Genomic DNA, 22,437 nt, shown 5'->3' with positions numbered 1-22,437 from the left:
AAATATTTTGAAACTAAATTTTAAGTAAAATTAATATATTATAAATATGTTATAATATATGATATAAAAATGTCAAATGATACTAAAATTTTGTCAACTTCATTCTTTTGCATTTGATGATTGATATTCAAGTTAATCAAAATACTATTACCATTATTATTATATATTTCCTTTTTTTAAGATTGTATCTCTCTGTCTTGTTAAAAGGCCTGATCTCATTACTCAGGTCAGATGGGGAGCTCTCTGGACTTTGCTAGCATAGACACACAAGGTGCCCTTCGTCTCCCCACTCTTACCCCAAACACACCACTTGTGTATATAAGGCTCTTCTAGAGATTATTTATAGATGGAAGAGTAGGAATATAAGTCAAATTGTTGATGTTTTCCAAGTTACTTTTTTTTTGTATTAATAAGGCCCAAGATTTTTTTCCACACCTTTTGGCACTTTATATATGGATTTCCCCCAATGCCCTTGTGATTATGTTACCTCAAGCAAAGAACTTCCCTATCTACCCTTAATCCAATCTATCTTTTCCATCTTTCTTTACTTTAGTACCATTTCTACCTTCCCTATAGTCACATCTAAGACCGTGATGTTAGTGTCTAAGTGGGGTGGTTCAACTGTCCTCAACAGTGAAAAGATTGTTGCAGGAATCTTTGTAGATCCTTTCCATTATTGATCATTTGCTTTCCTTCTCATCTTTGATATCCTTGGAGTGTCTTTGTTGAATCTCTTACCACACTTTACTTAAAATGTTTTAACAATCCACTGCTTTACGAGATGCAATTACTCATAATCATCTATCATCTTCCTTTTTAAGATTTTATGAGTCTACATTCTAAACCAGTATTACTTTTGGCCAGCAATACCCCCACACGACAAGTAAATCAAATGTTTGCTAAGACATTTTCTGAGTTTTTTTGGACCTCTTGTTATAGAAATTAATTTACATTGATTAAACTTAGATTTAAATTGGTTAAAAAGAAACATTGTATAACTTTGCCAGATAAAATTATTACTATAACCAATGCTGATATTTCATTTGTCCATTTCCCATTTTTCATTGTTAAGTTCTTTTTTAGATAGTTCATAATAGAATTGTTCCAATTGTATAGTATATCCTTATTATGATAATTTCTTCTTGATGTTTACTAGAGTTTTTCTTTATTCTGCCAGGTTGGTAGCCTGACTGTACACAGAGGGCCAATTCAGGGATAATTTCAACATCAATAACAAGTTGATCAACAACAAACAAATAATAAGTCCTTTTCTGCCTGTTAATATAATCTATTTTATTTCAGCAATGCTATTTGGTGCTCACCATGCTCAACATCTACCAATGCACTTCTCAAAGAAAGTGTTCATGATGGAAAGACATGAGGCCTTTGTGTAATCTACAAGTTTTTGGTTTCTCTCATCCCTTCTTCCTGAATGCTGCTTTTCCATATTTTTTGTTATACCTGTCTTTCCCACTTATGCGCTGAAGTCAAGGAGTATCAAAGTCTATATTGGTTTAATGTGGAGGACCTAAAGGGTTCTTTATGAATTTCTCTACCTATGCTTGTTGCCTCTAGGGGTCTGATAAAAATCAGTCCACCATCTGCTTTTTCTGCACCAACTGGTACTCAGGTACTGCTGAGTCACTGTTCCATTTGGCTGTAACTTCCCTCTTTCTACTGGTTTCACTTACAGTGAAATTACCAAAATTAGTATGTTCTGCTCCTCTACCTTTCCTCTTATAGCACTGGCTCTCACTGGACACCATCAGCTAAGGAGTCAAACCAAGAGTGAAAAGCCAAAGAGAAAAGAACTGAGGCTCTGATTACTTGTGCCTTTTGAAAGCATCCCCAGTTCTAGCTCTATGGTCAACAGAAAAGGCCTCTCCTAAACATGTCGTTAGCAAACTTTATCTAGTTACAAAATATCTATACATGTCCCTCTCTCCCAGGCATTTCTCTTATATATCATCATAACTCTCTTAGACTCCTTCTCATTTCTCTCATGGGAAGATACTATCAGAAGTTCTCTGTACTACATTCCAGTCCCTATTAAAGAGAATAACAATAAAACATAATAGTCTATGGTGCAGTGAGAGGTGCCCTAGACTGGTTGTTGAGAGACCTGTGTTTTTTTCTTAGCTGCATGTTCCTAGCTCCTGTCCATTATAGCAAAAAGTCATCCCAGATTATTCTTCAATAGCATTGATTATGTCTAAACTCTGGAATCATGCGTCCACTTGTCAGTAGACAAAAGAGACTCCTTGAAAGTATATACACAGAACACTCTCCTGACTTGCTAAATCATATAGTAGGTACTTAATAAATGGTGATTGACTGGTTGCCTTTCTACAAGTGTTGACATACCAACCATGCACATTGACATATATATATATATATATATATATATATATATATATATATATATATATATATATATATATATATATACAGAGAGAGAGAGAGAGAGAGAGGCAGATATCTGGAAATGAGTGAATAAATGAAAAGCATTTATTAAGCACTTACTGTGGGCAGTTAAGTGGCACAGTGGATAATGCACCAGCCCTGGAATCAGGAGTTCAAATTTGGCCTCAGACACTTACTGGCTACGTAACTCTGGGCAAGTCACTTAACCCCATCTGCCTCAATTTCTCTGCTATAAAATGAGTTGGAGGAGCAAATAGCAAACCACTCCAGTATCTTTACCAAGAAAAATCCAAATAAGGTCATGAAGAGTTGGACATGAATGAAATGACTCAACAACAACAAAAATGTACAAAGCATTTTTTTAAGTTTTGTGCACACAAATAGAAAAATGAGAGAGTGTCTGTTCTCATAGAACACATTCTAAGGAAGTCTTCTTTTAGCAGTCTCTAGGATCTCAAGCATTAGAAGTCAAGGGACATGTTAGGGGTTAGGGATTCACAACTCACATCTGTTCTAGCAAGGTTTCCTGTCAAAACACCAAAGCTTATCTCTCTTGATGTCCCACAACCATCCCAAACTGTTCCTTCTGCACTCGGGCAGCATACAGCTGCTTAGTGCATCATTCTCTCAACCAGTTAGGAGTCATACATTCCCATGGGAAAACCTTCCCAAACCACCTTGGTAGCTGTATAACATTCATAAAATCATTGACCAGCTGGAAACTAGTCAGAGGAAAGCCATTAGGATGGTGAAAGGACTCAAAACTGTACCAAAGGAAGATTAGTGGAATAAAAGAGGCATATTCAGCCCATTAAAGAGAAGATGTTGTCAAATATTTGGAGAATTTTCATATGGTAGAGGAATTAGATATATATTGCCTATTTGCTTACCCCCCCCCAATCTCCAGCAAAGAACAAGGTAAAAATTAATGAAGACAGAATTTTCTACAATAGTAAATTAGTAAATTCTTTTTAGTATAGTAAAAATAGTAAATTATTCAATTAGTAAATTCCTAAAAATTGATGTCTACAGTAAGGGAATCCTCTGTCGTGATAGGAAGTCCTTCTTCTCCGCACACCCCTGCCAATGCCTTCAGACAAAGGATGGTTGACTATTTGCAAGGAATAATTCATAGAGGGCACCTCTTTGGGTACCCTGTGGACTAAATGACTTCTGCGGACCCTTTGCTCACAGAAATTCTGTGATTCACAAGGTTAATAGGACAGATACTTTATATTACTGAAAATTTCAAATCAAAATGTATGGATTTTCCTTTTGCTTAAGACTGGCATATTATTAGCAATACTCTTATGTCCTTATTAAGTTCATTGCGTGGGGCTCACAAACTGATTTAAGCTAGGAGTGATTTTTCTGCAGGTAAATGGAAAGTTGACGGAACGGAGAGAGAAAAATCAGAATTATGAGCAGATGAATATGTTTAAGAAAGAGATTATTTGAGATTGAATTAATTAAGCTGTGAACTGTGGAAAAACAAATGAAATAGGGACTGTGAGAATAAACTTGTACGTGCGTCTTTTCTCTTAGAAGAGGAAGAGGAGGTACATCAAGTGATTTCCTGTGTCAACCACCAGGTGGCACCATGAGTCCAGGGCAGTATACAACTATTCGCCATTATGAAAAAAATTTAGAAATCTGATGCTCATCAATTCAAAAGTCTCAATTTTAAGAAATTCAGAAATTTATCAATCAAATTACAAATTTCTGAAAATAAAGCATAATATTTTGCCTTGGAATTTTTTTTCTCCCACCCATGCTGATTGGCAGTTAAGTCAAAGAACGGTATGATACAAAGAAATGAGTATAGATTTGCTGGCAATGGACCTGGGTTCATATCCACACGCCCCTGCTTACTACCTGAAGGACAACATTGAGCAAGTCACTCAACCTCTCTAGGCCTGTTTTCTCTTCTGTATTTAGTCAGCCAGCAAGCATTTATTAAATGCTATGTCCTGGGGATTCAAAAAAAGACAAAAATTCCTCTGTGCTCAAGTAGGTTATATTCAAATGGGAGAAGCAACATGCAAACAACTGTGAATGCACAACACATATGCAGGCTAAATGGGAGGTAATCTCAGAGGGGAAGCACTAGCATGAAGTGAGGGGGGGAGCAGATAAGAGTGAGCAGTTCGGTGGCATAGAGGATAGAGGGCCAGGTCTGGACAAACAGACATCTTCCTGAGTTCAAATCTATCCTCAGACACTTCCTAGCTGTGTGACCCTGGGCAAGTCACTTAACCCTGTTTGCCTCACTTTCCTCATCTGTAAAATGAACTGGAGAAGGAAATGGCAAATCACTCTAGTATTTTTGCCAAGAAAACCCCAAATGGGGTCACAAAGAGTCACGAATAAACAACAATGGGGGTAAGAGTGGGACTGGGGGAGGTGAAGCAGGAGGGTGAAATGTCTTGAGGAAGGTAGAATTATAGCTGAGACTTTAATAAAGCCAGTGAAGTCTGGAAGTGGACATGAGGAGAAATATCATTCCAGGCATGGGGTGTGGCCCGTGAAAATGCATGGATTCTTTTGTGTGAGAAACAGCAAGGACACCAACATCACTAGATCACAAAGCATGTGGAAGAGAATCAAAGGTAAGGAGGCTGGAAAGGGAGGAAGGGACCAGGTTATGAAGGGCTTTAAAAGTCAGACAGAGGACTTTGTATTTGATCCTGTGGGTAATAGGGAGTCAGTGGAGTTTATCAAATATAGGGTGACAAATATGGGATATCCAGGGGATGGATAGATAGATAGATAGATAGATAGATAGATAGATAGATAGATAGATAGATAGATAGATAGATAGATAGATCTGACAATTATCTGCATAGAAATGATAACTGAATCCATAAAATGAGGTGATTTGACTAGATGGCTTCCAGCTTTATAGTCTACAAGCCTAAGAGCTAAACCTGGACAACAAAAATGAACAAAGTTGATACAAACTGCAATTACGTTTTTCTGATTTGAAAGAAGAATGACCCAGCTCAAGCTTACAGACTTTTCTGGTTATAGTTTATTTATGCGGAAGAAAGTACATAGTAATTGCATGTGTCAGGCTGTGAGATAGCCAGTGGGATCCCTTTTGTACCCATCCTAGGACATAGCAAGGCATGTGATGATTTAATGCAGTTAGACTGACATGCTGCTTCAGACATTGGTGTTAACACTACTTTAGACTAAGGAGTAAAAACAAGGAAACAGGTTGTGGTAAACAGGTCCCATACATATTTGAATATAACTATTCAGGGTAAGATAGATAAGGACCCTCAGGCAGGTCTGCACAATCCTTTAATGCTCAGTGGATGCACCTCAGAATTCACTAGTCATCATCTCTGTTAGAGGCAGAACTTGGATCAAGGTCCTCCCTAGGGCTAGAGCTCTTTCTGTTGTCCCGTAGATTCTCTTATTGAACAGTTAGGTCTTTGACAACTTCAACAAATGTTTTGTAATGTCCAGTGCCAAGTGGTATAAGGATACAAAGGTTAAGTAATCTTTGTCCAAGTGGAATTTATAATATAGAATGAGATTACAACGCATGTACAGACTAGCACGTTACAGTACAAGTGGGGTAAAAAGTCATCTAAATCATAGGATCACAGAATTAGAGCAGGAGGGGACCTTACAGGCAATGAACTCCAACCCTATCATTTTATAGAATAGGACATTGAGGCTGAGAGATGCTAAATGACTTGCCAAGTTCATGCAGCTATTGTTTGAGGCAGGATTTGAGCTCTGGTCTTTCTGACTTCAAAACCCAGTGTTCTGGAGCCATATTCTAGCGTTATCTAGTTGCCCCCCTTCCCCCAAAAAGGGTCTTAGGACCATAGATTTCAAACTCTAAGGCACTTTGCAGATCATCTCAGTCCAACCTCTCATTTTACAGGTTAAGAAATGAGACCCAGAAAGGTTGATTAACTTACCCTTGGTCAGACATGTAATAAGTGGCAGAGTCTGAATCTGATTAATCAATAAAGGCAAAACAAAACAGCTTCTGCCCTCAAGCAGCTTACATTGTAAGAGGGTAAACAACATGTATACAATGCAGTTCAATTCAACCAACTTTTATTTAATGCCTACTATGTGCTAGTAGATTGGAGACAGTAAACTATGTCAAAAAAATTTGTATTGGGGACACACACACAAAAAAGACAGTTTTTGCCCATAAGGAGCTCACATTCTGCTCGGGCATTGACATGGAAGACAGGAGAAGTAGAGTGGGAATTCACCATCAAGCCCTTTAATCACTTCAAGAGTTTCTCTATGGACACCTGTAATAAAGTTTCCCACTGTAAAATTGCATAATTACCTTGCCTTTATTTAGCACTACAGTATTCGTCAGAGCAAAGTATGATAAATGCAATAACCTAAAATTAAACTTCTTCCAAGTGAAAAATAATTGTTAAAAAAAAAATGGGGGGATGGGCCAGACTTAATTTATACCATGTGGTGTTTGTTTGGTTTTTTCTTTTAACTTAATTTAAATAGCTGGATGATTAGCAATGAGAATACCTGTTCAGGATGACAATTTTACATCTTCTATTGTATTTCGTTGTCACAATGAAAACCTGGGAGGGTTTAAATTTGTTCTTGATGCTATATAATCTATCTGATTCATTTTCTACTGACTAATCTCTCTTATATACAAAAATACAGCTAGCCCATTAGTTAAGTGCAAACCCCAAGTAAAGAATAAATAACAAACGAGCTTGCTCTACCAACACCTCAGCATGGTGTTTAAGAGCTGCCAAAAGCACTGTATAATCTTTTGGATGGCTTAATCGTTCCCCACTGCACTTTTCAAAAGAGAAGAGTGGTTATTAATCCTGGAGTTCTCGCAAAATTTTCACAGTAGATCTTCATTGAATAAATAGCGCTGTTTAGGTTACTAAGTATCCAGGTTTTATGTAACACTGAACTGCCAGGTTAAACAAATAGCCATGTGTTAGCAAGGAAAAAAAAGCACTACGTATTTGGTAAAGGAAACCATCTTTTGTACTGTATTAAACTTTACATTTTTATTCCTAGTTTAGAAATAAAAAAGGAAAATAACAATATGGCCCTCAGATCTATGGTGTTTCCTCTATTTATACGGTATGATTTGCTTTGCTTTTCATTGCTTAAGATAAAATTCTTTAAAATAAATGAACACTTTTTTGTTTTAAAATATTTTATTTCACAAATGAATGGAAGAGGATAACTCTTTCTACATACCAACGAAGCATTTTCTTTTGGTCAGTAGTACATAAGCATGTTATTCATCTTTACAGCAGTGGATATTGTATAACCTTCTAGTCACTGCTTGAAATCAGTCCATTTCCTAGGACCTTGCCTGAAAGCACTATCAATAGCTAGTTCGGATTGGACCGCTCATTGTTAGAACAGCAGAGTAACTGACATATGCCTCTTGGTATTTCTCTTTTTATCACTCCAGTACCTTATAAAATGTTACAGTTTGTTCTGGCCAATGTACACCTCATTGTAGGTACCGCTCTATCTGTAGGACAATTATTTATTGGCTCTTAATAAATTCTAGTTGGATTGGATTGGATTGGATTTGTGAACAGAGGCCAAAACTACAGATCACCCAAAAATTATTTGACTGTGGAGTACATTTTCACATGTTCTGATGTGAAGATTCGCAATTTTTCAACTCAATTATTGAATTTATTTCATTCAAATATTTCATTCTACAATGCCCGCATTCTATCCTGGTCCTGTTTTTTTAATATCTTTATGACCTTGGCAAGCCACTTAACATTTCCAATCTTGTGGTAAGGTGGTAGTTTACCACCAATAAGGTAATAAACTAAATGATCTCTGAAGTCCCTTCTAGCTTTAAGTTTATGAACCCCTTACCTTGTTTTGTTTTGTTTTGTTTTGTTTTTTTGTCTATTATACTTCTGGCTTAAACCTGCCCTAAGATAGATGAAATATTTTCTGGCTAGGTAGTTTCTGTTCTCTTTCTTTTCTCCTTGTGGCAACTATTTTGGACCAGTTCAGCTTCTCTAAGAAATTATGTCAGAGTCAACGTCTTTATTTCTGTTTATTTCCCATTTTTCAGAGTTGATCATTTGAATTTTATTGGAACTACTATAATCACTCATAGTCTTCTTATCTTTAACATCTCTTCTTATTTAGTATTTATTTGAGCCTGTGCTTTAATCAATCAGTAATCTGACTAAATAGAAACAACTGATCCCAAAATTACTCCATGTGTAATCTCTCATTTGTGATCCATAAATACAGTTCCTTGTTCTTTAATACAGTTCATTGTGCCGCATCCAGTATATTTTTTAGTACTGACAACTGACAGGGACAAGGCTCCTAAGTAACTCATATGATTTGACTTTTTTGATTTCATATTCTCAGGATATATTTCCTAAGATAATTTTCATAGTGTTCTCACCCACTTTCATCTTGAAGTTATCTAGTATCATGTTATAGGCTGGCTTAGTTTGAGGATCTTGTCAAGGTCTTTGAAGAACTCCCCTATTTAAAACCTATGCACATATGTGGCACCCAACAGGGCAACAGGACTAACACATTTCCTCGGAGGAGACACATTTACATTCTTTGCATTTGCAGGACACTACATATGTGAGCCATCAGTAGCATGATTACAGGTCTGAGGATCAATGATTTGGGTAGCTTAGCTAAGTGTAGTGAGAACTGTAGCCATACCTAGAGCTACAGCATGGTCATTCTGCCTATGTGGCACCGTGCCAATCACTTACCTTCTCAGTGTCCCCAAGCAACTCTTTAAGGTGCCAAAAAGTTCCTGTTTGGCATTGATGGAGGAAGCTTCTTCCCTATACCAGGAGCTCCCTATACTGCTGAAATCACTAGTACTGGCCAAAAAACCTCAACAATAGATACTGATGCATTAGCACCTATCAAGTCCTAAAATAAATCAAAACCATGAATTGAGGAAGAAAACATCTTTAATTAAGGTAACAGGGTAGTAAAACTGCCACTCTGGGGGCTATCCAGTGGATTTACCAACTTTAAGACCTAAAAGCTTCTTAAATCTTTAGAAGGAGAGGAGAAGGAAGTAGCATAAGTAGCAAGGCCTGATTATGAGACCCCTGTAGCCCGTGGCAATCCAGGAAAGGAAAACCACTTCCTTCAAGTAGTTTTGCCCTTCATTCCTTGAAGCCCAATCACTAGAAGTTGAAATCCAGCTCAAGCTGCGTTCGCCCAGAAGGCAAGATCTCAGGATGGGGAAACCTAGGGTGTGGTTCAGTTTAATCTAATGAAGAGTAAATATCTTAAGAGTAGGAATGTAAGGACCCTACTGAAATTTTGACATTACCAGCATCATTTTAAGGAGTGGCAGTCCCTTCTTCAAGGGCATTTACATCTTAATAGAGGGGAAAAAAACATACACAAGTAACTATTATACAAGTTAGGAGAGTGGAGTTGCATGATAGATATAAGACGGGAGAAGTCATTCATAGCTGAGGAAATCAGAGAGGCTTACAGGGAGGAAGTGGTAGCAGAGGTAGCCCTTGAAGAACCGAAAGAATTTCAACAGATAGTGGAGTCTGTTCCAGGTACGGAGGGCAAGAAGCCCAAAAGTATATTGGTGAGAAAAGACAGGGCAAGAACAGGGAAAGGCTAGGAGGCCACTTCAGTTGTTAAGCAGACTATCTGAAGGAAATGGAAGTGAAAGGGCTACAAAAAAAAAATCACGTTCTCAGAAAATCTAATTGCACGTCATTCTTTGAACCCACTGCCACCTTTTCCACCATTCTCTTTCGTCACTGCATAAATGAAAGGAGGCCACATAAGAATGGAGACCATATTATATGCTTATTTCTTTCATGGTTTGCCACAGCCAAAAAAATTCATCACTTGTTAGCCAACTTTCTTATGAGGAACTTATCAGAACTAGCTAGATTAACTCATGAATAGCAGCCTGTCACAGGACTGTACTCAAAGCCTTTCCAGCTTAGCAGAGCCTGCCACCAGTGTTCCATTGTGTTCCACTGGCATTACCTTTAGCACTTACCAGTACCCTATGATGAGTTGTCAGGGTAGGACTTTGGTGGATGTGTATCTCCTTGTGGTAGAGCATGGGTTAAATGGATATTAAATTCAGTATATAACTTTCAACACCTTTCCTTAATAAAAAAATAAATGAAATCAATTCACACTATGAAATTATCCTTTTCATTTGGCTCTCCCACATACAAAATATGATATGTGTGTATGGGAGGAAGAGGATGGGAAGAATCTGGTTAACTGAAGGCTTTGGTTAAATACATTGATTAATTGAGATTTAGTTGTAAGTGATAACAAATTTGTGACCCTGGATCCCAAGATGCTTTTCTATGGTGTTTGGGGGGTTTTTTTGGTCCTTTACAGGCTCTTCTTTCTAAGGCTTTTTTACTCATGAATCAGATTCAGTTTCTGACTAAAAACTGAACAACATATTTACCTAACAGAATTGTAATTAGTCCCCCAAACGCTACTTCTCATCTGAATGGTAACATTTGTTATTTATGTTTTTCCATAAAGCATTTGAGAAAAGTTGCCTTTTTATTCTCATGAAATATTACTAGAACTAATTTAGAGCAAATCTATTGGGTTTTTATTAAGTTAATCTTGAAAATGTGTGGGTTCTCCATATGTATTTCAAAATGACATTCAGTGTTGAATTTGGTTTAGTAGAAAGTGTGTTTGCTTTAGAAATCTGAGCGTCTGCTGCCTTTTCCATTTACTGCCTGTGTGACTCTTCAGGAGGAAAAGAACCTGAACCTTCCTATTCCTCATCTGTAAGTGTGAAGGGTTCAACTAGAAGACCTCTTAAGATTAGTGTCATGCAGGTAAACGTTTAATAGTAGGGTCTTTGGAGGAAAAAAAAAACTCTCCTCACAACAAACTTTTAAGTTTAAACTACATTGTTAATATTTTTTCCCTTACTTTCTTAGGTAATAAGATCCCTTCCAATTTTAAATACGTGATTCTATTGTGAAACAGCTTGGCTTAGTGGTTAGAGAGAGGTCTTGGAGTTATGAAAACCTGAAACTTAAAATCCTCTCTGACATAGACTGGCTGTGTACCCTTAGACAAGTCATTCCCCTTCCCAGGGCCCCCAATAACTCTAAGACTAGAGATGTACAGGTGCTCAACGTGCTGAAGTCACATATCTCAACAACAACAATGACCTATTATTCATCATGTAACACATGATTTTTACAGGCTCCCAGCCTAAACACTAACATTTTACAGATGATGTTTCTTTCCCATCCTCAGGTTCTGTCCTTAGGAGCGGACGTCTTGCCAGAATATAAATTGCAGACACCTCGGATCAACAAGTTTACTATACTGCACTACAGCCCTTTCAAAGCCGTGTGGGACTGGCTCATCCTGCTGCTGGTCATATACACTGCTATATTCACCCCTTACTCCGCAGCCTTTCTCCTGAACGACAGAGAAGAGCAGAAGAGAAGAGAGTGTGGATATTCTTGCAGCCCCCTCAATGTAGTAGACTTGATTGTGGATATAATGTTTATCATAGATATTCTAATAAACTTTCGAACAACCTATGTAAACCAGAATGAAGAGGTGGTAAGTGATCCAGCCAAAATTGCAATTCACTACTTCAAAGGCTGGTTCCTGATTGATATGGTTGCAGCAATACCTTTTGACTTGCTGATTTTTGGATCCGGCTCTGATGAGGTAAGAAGTGCTTTATAATCTTGCTTTCTAAATGACAGTATTATTAGAATAAGAGCCTACTTTTAAAACGCTTTGGAAGATTTTTTTTTTACAAATTTTACTTCACAGAGGTTTCTATTTCACCCATAAAATGTAAAATGGGATCATTTTTACCAGCTAGGATAAAAAATAAGCATAATTTCTGATTTTTCTAGAAGTCTCTGCTGGTCTTTTAAATCTAGAGTAACAAATTTTTCTTTCTTTTTTGCTTAAGGATTTCAACTTCCAAATCCACATCAATATGTTTGAATGCAAAAAAATGAAGTGGTTCTCTTTGTTGCTTCCTTTTCTATCATAAAGGGCTTGGGGGAGAGAAGGGGAACATGGGTTGGGGGGGTGAGAAGAACGCCAGAGCTAAACCATTCTGAAATTTCTCCTTCTTTTGAACAATATGGAGGCTGAAGGGAAGCACCGGGGTTGGCCCCCACCCCACTCTCTTCTCCAACCCAGCCAAGAGCCCTGCTGTGCATAGAAATGTTGACAGAGAATAGGTGAGCCCCATGCAGTCCTGGAAGAATGCTGCTCTTTGCTGCTGCCATTGTCAACATGAGAGGCTAATGGCCTGGGGTGGGTAACCTGCCCATTTCTAAAATGAGTTAATGACCTGAAAACTGGGGATTTTTAAGCTAAATTATCTATCATCACAATACTGTCTGGGCTAATTATCACTGTTTTAGAAGTTGCCGATGGAGACGAAAAGGCAGGCCTCCTTGGAGAGAAAAGTCACTAGACGGGAGAAAAAAATCTTGACCTTTTCCCATTAATGGTTCCCTAGTTATGGTGGTCCCAATGAAAAGAAATGAGTCTCTAAAGAGGAGAAAGCTGTCTTCACCAAGTCCCATCAGTTTAGCAGGCCTAATGATAAATCCACACTGGTGACTTTAAAAAATCATTTACATCAGATTGTTAAGTGAGCAGGCTGATGAAAAATACTTCCTGGATATACTGAATTTAGAGAAGTGACACGGGGTCTTAGAGAGAAGACTGGACTCCAAGTCCACACAAGCTGGATTCAGGTCCTCCCTCTGGCAGGTCTCAGCTGTGTGAGTCTGGGTAAGTCATTTAGTTTCTCAGTGCTCAAGGCAAGTCTCTAAATTGCACAAATTCCTGATCTACATAAGTGCAGAGAGCTCCCTACACCTGTGAGACCACCAGTCTGGAACTATAATAGTGGGGCTTGAATTACAAGAAATTCAGAGTGCCCTTAGACCTACTTGGGACATATCATCTAAGCTGCCAGAAATCACTCTGTGAGCTAATGAATTCTAGCTAATTAAGATTAGGGGTGGGGGAAGTAAAGTAAGGGAAGTAACAGCTTGAGAAATTATAACCTTTTCACTTGGTTTGCACCTGAAACTGTTTGAGCGTAAAAACCCAAGTCTTACTATCTAGGTCAGAGGTGGAAAACCGGATGCCTCCTGGTCAGTGGCGCTCTTGGTCCTCAAGTGTGGCCCTTGGATTATCAGTCCAAGGGTAGAGTTTGATGACCTAGAGGGCCACATGTGAACTTGAGGGCACAGATTCCCCAGACCTGCTCTAGGTACTAGCTATAAAATAATGTAATTAATTTCATTAGTTAAAAGCTCTGGGCTGTAGGCATTATGTACAAAAGGAAGTCTTTGTTGAAAAAATGGTATTTGTACAACCTCTCTAACTGAGATTTGTAATAATTTAAACTGAAAGTTTTCTTTAGCACTACCTATTGAATAAATGTACACAGGCTTGGCAAGCAATGAATAATGTAAATGAGATTACATTAGGGATGTTTAAGAAAACAAATAAGACACTTAATTTTCATTCAAATGATATCATCTTATCCTGCGTATTTCCCTATGAAGTTATAAAAACAATGGTCTTATGGGAGTCAGGACAGTTTTATCTAGGAAAAAATTCATATCTATTTTTGACAAGTTTACTAGAGCTCTAAATCTGTGTCATTGAAAGGCTAAAGTTTATCCAGATTTTAGAAAAGCATTTGAAAAAAAAAACTAACTGTTGCTGTCCCTCTAAATGAGATACTGAGGTGTGGGCTAGGTGACAAGTTCAGTAATGCGAATGAATGAAAAGCTCTTGTTCAATCATTTTTGCAGTGATGTCTGACACTTTGTGACCCCATTTGGGCAAAGATAGTAGAGTGGTTTGCCATTTCCTTTTCCAGCTCATTTTACAGATGTTGTGTTATTGTATTTGTCCTTCATTCCCAAGGAGGACCATGACATCAGGGAGATGATGACATGACTTGCAGTTGACTGGTTTGAGTGAGGAAAGGCTGTGCAAAGTCACCAGCCTCTCTCCTCCAGAGCCATCTAGGTCCAGTGGCCTGAGATTCAACAGGATGACTGACGATGGCCCAGGATGCAATGAGAGACTGTGGCCCCATTAAGCTAAGGTCTTTTCAGGTTCTCACTTTGAGGAAGGTAACCCTCATTCTGTGAACAGGCCTCTTTAAGAAGTGAGTCAAAGGATGGCCCCTTTAATAAAAAAAAAAAATCAAACTGGGAAGGAAAGACCCTCAGGGTAGCTGGTCAAGAGAATTACTAGTAAAAAATGTAAATGGTAGATAGTATTTTACAGATGAGGAAACTGAGGAAAACAGAGTTAAGTGGCTTGCCCAAGGTCACAGAGTTAGAAAGTGTCTGAAGCCAGATTTGAACTCAGGAAAATGAGTCTTCCTGACTCCAGGCCTAGCACTCTAAACACTGTGCAACCTAGCTTGCCTTGAATGGATGAAAAAGTATTTTTAAAATGCTTACTGAGTCAAATGCTGGGAAGGCAAACACTGTAATTAGGGTAAGATTCTAACAAGCACAATTACATCCAATGAGGACTAGTGGACTGGAAAGGGGACTTTGGGTAGGAAAGTTACCAGAGAGTGATAGGGCTGAAAAAGAATGACACACTATCTGAAAGCAGAGTTCTTAGCTCCAGAAAGGTTGAGGGAGAGAGGAAAGAAGAAGGGGGAGGGAAAAAAAGACAGAAAGCACATGGGGATGAGTCTTGAAAGAAATGGCTTGATAGGAGAGTTGGTAGCAAAGTGAAAAGAAGAATAGTTGAAGCTTTTATTCAAATAGTAGTCTAGAAGAGGGAGTTACTGATCAAGTGAGCCAGGGGTGGAAGTTACTCCAAGGTGGAAAAAAATGGTCATGCCATAAAGAAAATGGCCAGAGTCTGGACTGATTCATGATGTCAATAGTCATTAATGATGACTCAGTGCTGTGTTTGACCCAAGTGTATGAATGGCATACTTAACAAAATGGCAGAAGACACAGCACTAGGAGGATAATTAACAGTGAATGACAAAATCAGAATCCAAAGAGATCTTAGTAAACTAGAAGATTGGACCGCATCTAAAATGATGAAATTTAAAGGAGACAACTATAAAGTCTTTAGTACCAAAGAGGAAAGATGTGGCTAGGCACTAGGCCATCTGAATATAATCTGGAAGGCTAATGTAAGCGCAATGTGAGTCCAAAGTATGAAGCAGATATCAAAAGACCTAAGATGATCTTAGAGCATCCTTAGAGAAGATGAGTGTCCAGGACCCAAGGGGTGCTAAGATCTGGTCAGACTGCATCAGAACTATCATGTTTAGTTCTGGGCACCATATCAGTGAGTGATTAGTGTAGTGAAGGGCCTTAAAATCTTTGGATGAAGATTGATCAGTAGAATTGGAGTGGTTGGTTTACCCTGGAGAAAATCAAGTTTAATGAGGGTTTGATAAATCTGGAATTTGAAAAGCTGCCATATGGATTAAACATTGAAATTTTTTCTGTTTGGCCTCAGGTGGTAAAACTAGAAGTGGTGGGCAGAAGTCAAAAATTGGGAAAGGTAGACTTAATGAAAGGAAAAAGCTTTCATAACAATTAGAGCTAACTAAAAACTGAAAACTAATAGGGCAACTAAGTGGCACAGTGGATAGAATGTGGAACCTGGAGTCAAGAAGACCTCTCTTCATGGATTCAAATCTAGCTTCAGATACTTACTAGTTGTGTGACCTTGGGCAAATCACTTGACCCTATTTGCCTCCACTTTCTCATCTGTAAAATGAGCTGGAGAAGAAAATGGCAAAATCACTCCAGTCAAACACAGCTGAAATGACTATTTGGGTTGTCTCAGAAGGGAATGGGTTCACCCTCACTAGGAAATAAAGGCTGAATGAGAACTTAGTGGATATGTTGTATACTGCAAGACAGCTGTGGGGTGGGGTATGTTATAGATGGACTCTTGTTTATTTATGGATTACATTAAATATCCTCTGAGGTCCTTTCTGACACTTAGTTCTGTCACTGTGATTACAAAGTCTTTCTAATTTATTCACCAAAGCAGAACTTCTAGTAAATCCCTGGTCCATCTGATTCTCTGTTAGAGTAGACCTTTGAAATTTTAACAGTATTTGTAATTTAGACTTTCACTGTTTCAAATCAGTTTTCTGTCACATGTCTAGCTACCTAAAGCTTCCTTAGTTGACAAAAGTAAAGTTTTACAAAAATTCACTCACTGTCACCTGAGATGAAAGCTTTCTAGTAAACAGAGATAAAAAATCTATTTATGTTGTTGGCTTTAGGGAAACTTAACTACAGTTAAGTATGATGTGACCTGAAGGGTATGACAAAATCTCTCTCTCTTTTGGCCTGAGGTGTACATGTCCAATCTCCCCTTTTAAAAATGCAAACATATTTCTTATGCAAAATAACATATTTTCACCTATTAATATTTTGATTCATTTAAATTTAATAATAATTTCATTAATTGACTGAAATTAAGAGTCCTGAGGACATGGGAGATAAGATGAGGTTATCAAATTTAAAAGGGTTGAGAAAGGCCTCTAGTAAGTGGAATTTTAGTTGGCACAAGGAAGTCTGGGAGGTCAGTAGGTGGAGTTGAAGAGAGAAAGCATTTCAGATATGGGCAGCATAAAAAAAAAATGCAAGGAAGTATCTTGTTAATGGAACAGTCAGGAGACCAGTGTCATTAGGTCAAAGAGTATGTGACAGGGAGTAAGGTATAAGGAGACTGGAAGGGTAGGAGAGGGCTAGGTTATGAAGAGTCTTGAATGTCAAAGAGAGCATTTTGTATTTGTCTTTGGAGGCAATAGGCAATTTATGGAGTGAGGGAGGGGTGACATGCCCATAGCTGCCCTTTAGGAAAAGTACTTGACTGACTAAATGGAAGATGAATTGGAAAGCGGAGAGACTTGAGGCCAATTGGTTGGTTGGTCGTTGCCCTTCATCTTTGAAGAGGACCAAAATGACATCACCACTGGAAAGTGAAATTTCAGTGTGTCTGACTATGGCTGATCAGACCAATACAAGCTCAGAATGCTCCACCACACTTTGGGCACAGATAGTCCATTTGAACATTTGGGGTGGATATCCCAAATTTGCACATCCTATGTTTCCTTTGTGCTGTGTCAATTCTGCTTTGCTCAAAGAGCACAGCACCCTTTCTGATGTGGGCACACCATGCTGAGTGGTCCTGTGCCAGTGTCTCTTATGTTGCACAGTCAAATCCAAAGTTCTTAAGAGAGACCTTGAGAGTGTCCTTGTATCATTTCTTCTGGCCACCAAGTGATCGCCTGCCCCATGCAAGTTCTCCATAAAATAGTCTTTTTGGCAAGCGTACATTTTGCGTTCGAACAATGAGGCCATCCCATCAGAGCTGTGCTCTCTGAAGCACAGTTTGAATACCTGGCAGTTCAGCTCGAGAGAGGACTTCAGTGTCTGGTACCTTATCATGCCAGATGATCCTCAGAATCTTCTTAAGACAGTTCAAGTGGAAGCAATTCAGTTTCCTGGCATGGCACTGATAGACTGTCCTTGTTTCACAAGCATATATAATGAGGTCAGCATAACGGCTCTGTAGACCTTCAGTTTGATAGTCAGTCTAATACCTCTTCTCTCCCAAACTTTTCTTCGGAGCTTCCCAAACACTGAGCTAGCTCTGGGAATGCATGCATCAACCTCATTGTCAATGTGTACATCCCTGGAAAGTACACTACCAAGGTAAGTGAACTTATCCACTGCATTCAGAACTTCTCCATTTGTTGTAACCAATGGTTCCACATATGGATAGTGTGGATGATGGGCTTTCACCTGGCTAGCTCAGTCAATAGAGCATGAGACTCTTAATCTCAGGGTCATGGGTTCAAGCCCCATGATGGACAAGTATTTGATTTACCTGAGGCAGGTAGACCCACCAGGAGACTATAAGAGTCCAAGCGTGAGGTGATTAGGGGTCTCCACCAGAGTGGTGGTGGTGTCAGAGGAGAGAAGGGGACATGTTCTAGAGGTGTTGCAAAGGTGAAATCTACAAACCTTGGCAGCAGCTTGGACACAGTGGTTCTGAGAGAGGGAGGAGTCCAGGACAGTTCTTAGGTTATGAACCTGAGGGATTGGGAGTTATTGCCCTCTATAGTAATAGGGAAGGTAGTGGGGGGTAGACTGTTTAGGGGGAAACATAATGAGTTCCACTTTAGACATACAGAATTAAAGATGTCTACTGCATATCCAGTTTGAGATGTCTGAAAAGCAGTTGGAGAGGCAAGATTGGAAATCAGCAGAGAGCCTGGGGCAGGATAGGAAGATTTTACAATTAAAGCCATGGGAGCTGTTGAGATTCCCTTTATAAGTGATCTAAGTATGAGAACCCATGAAAGGAGACTGGAAGAGGCGCTGAATATTAATAATAACTAATATTTATATGGTACTTTGCCTTAAAGTGATTTATCTCATTTGATTCTTACGATAAACCTGTGGTTTAGATGCTATTATTATGCCCACTTTCCAGATTAAAAAAACAAACAAACCAGCCGGACAGTTTAAGTGACTTACCTAGGATTACACAGCTAGTGTCTGAGATACTAGAATTCAGGTCTTGCCTCCAGGGCCAACACTTTATTCACTGTGCCACTGACTGTTTTGTTTTGTTGTAATAGAAGGAGGGGTGGCAAATATGGATTTTATTTGTGTCATAATTTTACCTAAGGCCAATCAACCATGGGAATAGTAATGACACCTATTATGAGTCAACCTTACGTCATGCTTTTCCATGTGTAGCTTTGTTTCATGTTACATGATTTGATCCGTAATATATCCAAGTTCTTCCTTTTAACAATGTTATAGGAATGTTAGGATTGACCTAGGATTATTGGTGCCCTAGACAAAGTGAACGTTTGTACCTTTAATATACACTGAGGGAAAGTTATTTCTCTATTATATTAACAATTATTAAATTAGGATAGAGGTTCTTTTTCTCTTTTATTTTCTCATTTAGGGAACTTGTAAGTCATTCAAGTGGGTCTCTGAAGGACCAGGCTGACAGATGAGATTGGCCTAATCCTCTAGGAACATTCTCCTCAATTTTGGACAGGTCCCCAACTAGGGACCTTACTTTTGTTCATAGTATAAATAGAATCTAATGTAAGTACATTCAGCCCCAAAGTACTGGGCCCATGTTATTGTCCCCCCCCCATTAAGAGTCCAGGAGGACCCAGCTTTTGAAAAGGACAACCAACCAGAGTGGTTTGGATAGAAATTAATTCTTTTGTCCAAATTGATGGAGTTGGCTGTCTCATGGTCAAATCATGTTTTCAGCAGAAGGAGCTGAAGACTTTTAGCCCACCTTCTCATCAATTGTTTACTACTCAGGGTTGATTTTTACCTATCAGGGGCACCCCCTTTTCTGAAGGTATTTAAGCATTCAGGGAGCTCCATGGTGGGGTCTTTGGTTACCAAGAGAAACTACTGACCATCAATTTATTGATTATTTCCTAACCTAATTAATAAATTGATTATTCATTACCCTAAAACTCTGTCTCTTGGGCTTTACATTTGTCACAACTATTTTAAGATATACCAATTTGAGTGGCCCTCTAGCCCCTCCGTATTCCACCAGGCTTTACAGAGCTTTAGACTGGTCCTAAAGGCTATTAATGTGGTTGCAATCCATCATGGCCCTAAACAAATAAAAATGAATGCTTCCAGTGGAAAGATATTATGTGCTCAAATGGGCTCATCAGGGAAGCTTGATCACATGAAGGAATAACTCTTTGGTATTTTAGTCTAGAATAAAATTACCAAATCACAGGATCATCAAGTTAGAAGGATTTTGCGAGATGAGCTCGCCTCCTTCTGTGATTCTCAGCAGCATTTGACTGAACCTATTCCAAGTATTTAACTTTTGTGTTTCTAGAGACTTCAGAAAAGTTTCTATAACCTGCCTGGTTTTTCTATCTATTCTCTTCTCTTATAATTTATGTATACATATATATATACATATATATACACACATATATATTCATCATTCTCTTCTCTTATAATTTATGCCTATTTCCTCTTGCTATAAACTTAATGAAGTCAAAACCTGTGCCTGACCACCACCCATATGCGCAATATTTCCTAATCTCTATTGACAGTAGTTACTAATATACATAAAATATTAATTATGTCACCTTTTAGTCTTCTTATAGGCGTTGAAAATCATATGAGCTAAGGAAAGCCATATGGAGACTGAAAGGGGACCTTGAGAGATCCCAAAGGTTCTTCCTCTGACTTCAGACAGTGCCATCCCTGACAAATGATAATACATATTATTTTAAAATATTTCTATCAGTTTCACCCTATAACCCATGTCCATTTTCAACATCAACAGTCACCAAAGTCTTTGTGATGCACTTAAATTTTATTTATTCATTTTATATTTTCAGTGGAGGATCCCAATTAGTTTAACTTCCCTTCATAGATCTCTTTTTTTTTTTTAAATTTACAAAGCAGGTGGGGGTGGTTAGACAAAAGAGGGGTAGACAGTGAAAACAGGCTGAACAGAATTGCTATCTTCAAGTATTTTGAAGGGTTATCCTATGAAAGACGGGTTAGATGTGTTCTTTTTGGTTCCAGAGGGCAAATCCAAAGGTAGAAGATGCAAAGGGGCAAATTTAAGCTTAATGTCAAGAAAAACTTCCTCACCACGAGAGCTCTCCCAGCACTGCATTAGACTGCCTGAGCTAAGGGCAAATTTTCCCCTGCTGGGAAATATTCAAGCAAAGGTTAGCTGACCACTTGTCAGGAAAGTTGTAGAGGGCATTCTTTTTTCAGGTACGTCTGCTGACATTTCTTCCAAGTCTGAAATTATGTGATGCAAATCCATTTTAATAACACTCCTCTGAATCATCTCCAAACTTTAAAATTCCCTCTTAAGTAGTAGTCTACCGGCTAATTATAATGCAGATGTTACCCCATTGTTGGAATGTCAAGAGATCATCTAATCCAGTCTCCTGAATTCAGGCAAATCAGCTATGTTGTTCATAAAGGAATTGCAGATTAGAGAGATTACCTTACTTAAAGTTCACATCTATATCTTGATGTAAAGTTTGTAACGTTAATTTCATCATGACTTTTTAGTCCCTGAATGCCATTTTTCTATTTTATTATTATTGTTGTTGATTCGGTTCAGACACGTCTGACTCTTCATGACCTTATTTGGGGTTTTCTTGGGAAAGGTACAGGAGAGGTTTGCCATTTTCTTCTCCAGTTCATTTTATAGATTAGGGAACTGAGACAGAAAGGGTTAAGTGACTGACTTGCCTAGGGTCATAAAGTTAGTAAGTGCCTGAGGTCACATTTGAACTCAGGTCTTTCTTACTCCAAGTACAGTACTCTATCTGCTGTATCAGAAAATTCCCATTTTCCCATTGCCCATGGGATATTTCAATACAATTCTTTTCTTTTAATCTATAGTCTTATTAATATGAGTCTTCTTTCCAATAACAGATAACAACTGTTCTATTACTTTGTTTCATGAATTGCAATAGTCAAAACCTATTTTACTCTTTGTAACCAAACATCTTGTGGTGAGTCTCTTAAGGAATTAGCCAGACTGGTCCTTGTATGGAAGTCTGTCACCAGACCCATGATCAGAACTTTTTACTTTGCCATAGCTTGAGTTTAAGTTCCACAGCCTAGTCTTTGAAAAGCCAGTCACCTCCACACAAGGGTAAAGTATTGTAGTGGACTTTAAATAAATTTATTATTAGCAAATTCTGCTACAAAAGAGTGGCAGCTAGGTGGCCCAATGGATAGAGTGCCAGATATGGAGTCAGGAAGTCTTATCTTCGTTAGTTCAAATCTGACCTCAGACACTTCCTAGCTGTGTGATCTTTGGCAAGTCACTTAACCCTGTTTGCCTCAGTTTCCTCATCTATAAAATGAACTGGAGAAGGAAATGACAAATCACTCCAATATTTTTGTTAAGAAAACTCCATATGGAGTCATGAAG

General features: G+C 38.4%; 1 protein-coding gene across 1 annotated transcript in view; it reads left to right on the top strand.

The window, feature by feature from the left end:
- KCNH7 (potassium voltage-gated channel subfamily H member 7) overlaps window positions 1–22,437 on the top strand; it is a 632,488-nt gene that overhangs the window by 498,235 nt on the left and 111,816 nt on the right. The window contains exon 6 of the mRNA XM_072612165.1: window positions 11,701–12,126. Coding sequence (XP_072468266.1) covers window positions 11,701–12,126 — 426 coding nt within the window. The remainder of the gene's footprint in view (window positions 1–11,700; window positions 12,127–22,437) is intronic.

Source organism: Notamacropus eugenii, chromosome 5 (genome assembly GCF_028372415.1).
Source record: "Notamacropus eugenii isolate mMacEug1 chromosome 5, mMacEug1.pri_v2, whole genome shotgun sequence".
NCBI classification, from domain to species: domain Eukaryota; kingdom Metazoa; phylum Chordata; class Mammalia; order Diprotodontia; family Macropodidae; genus Notamacropus; species Notamacropus eugenii.
This window is presented reverse-complemented; position numbering and strand designations above follow the sequence as displayed.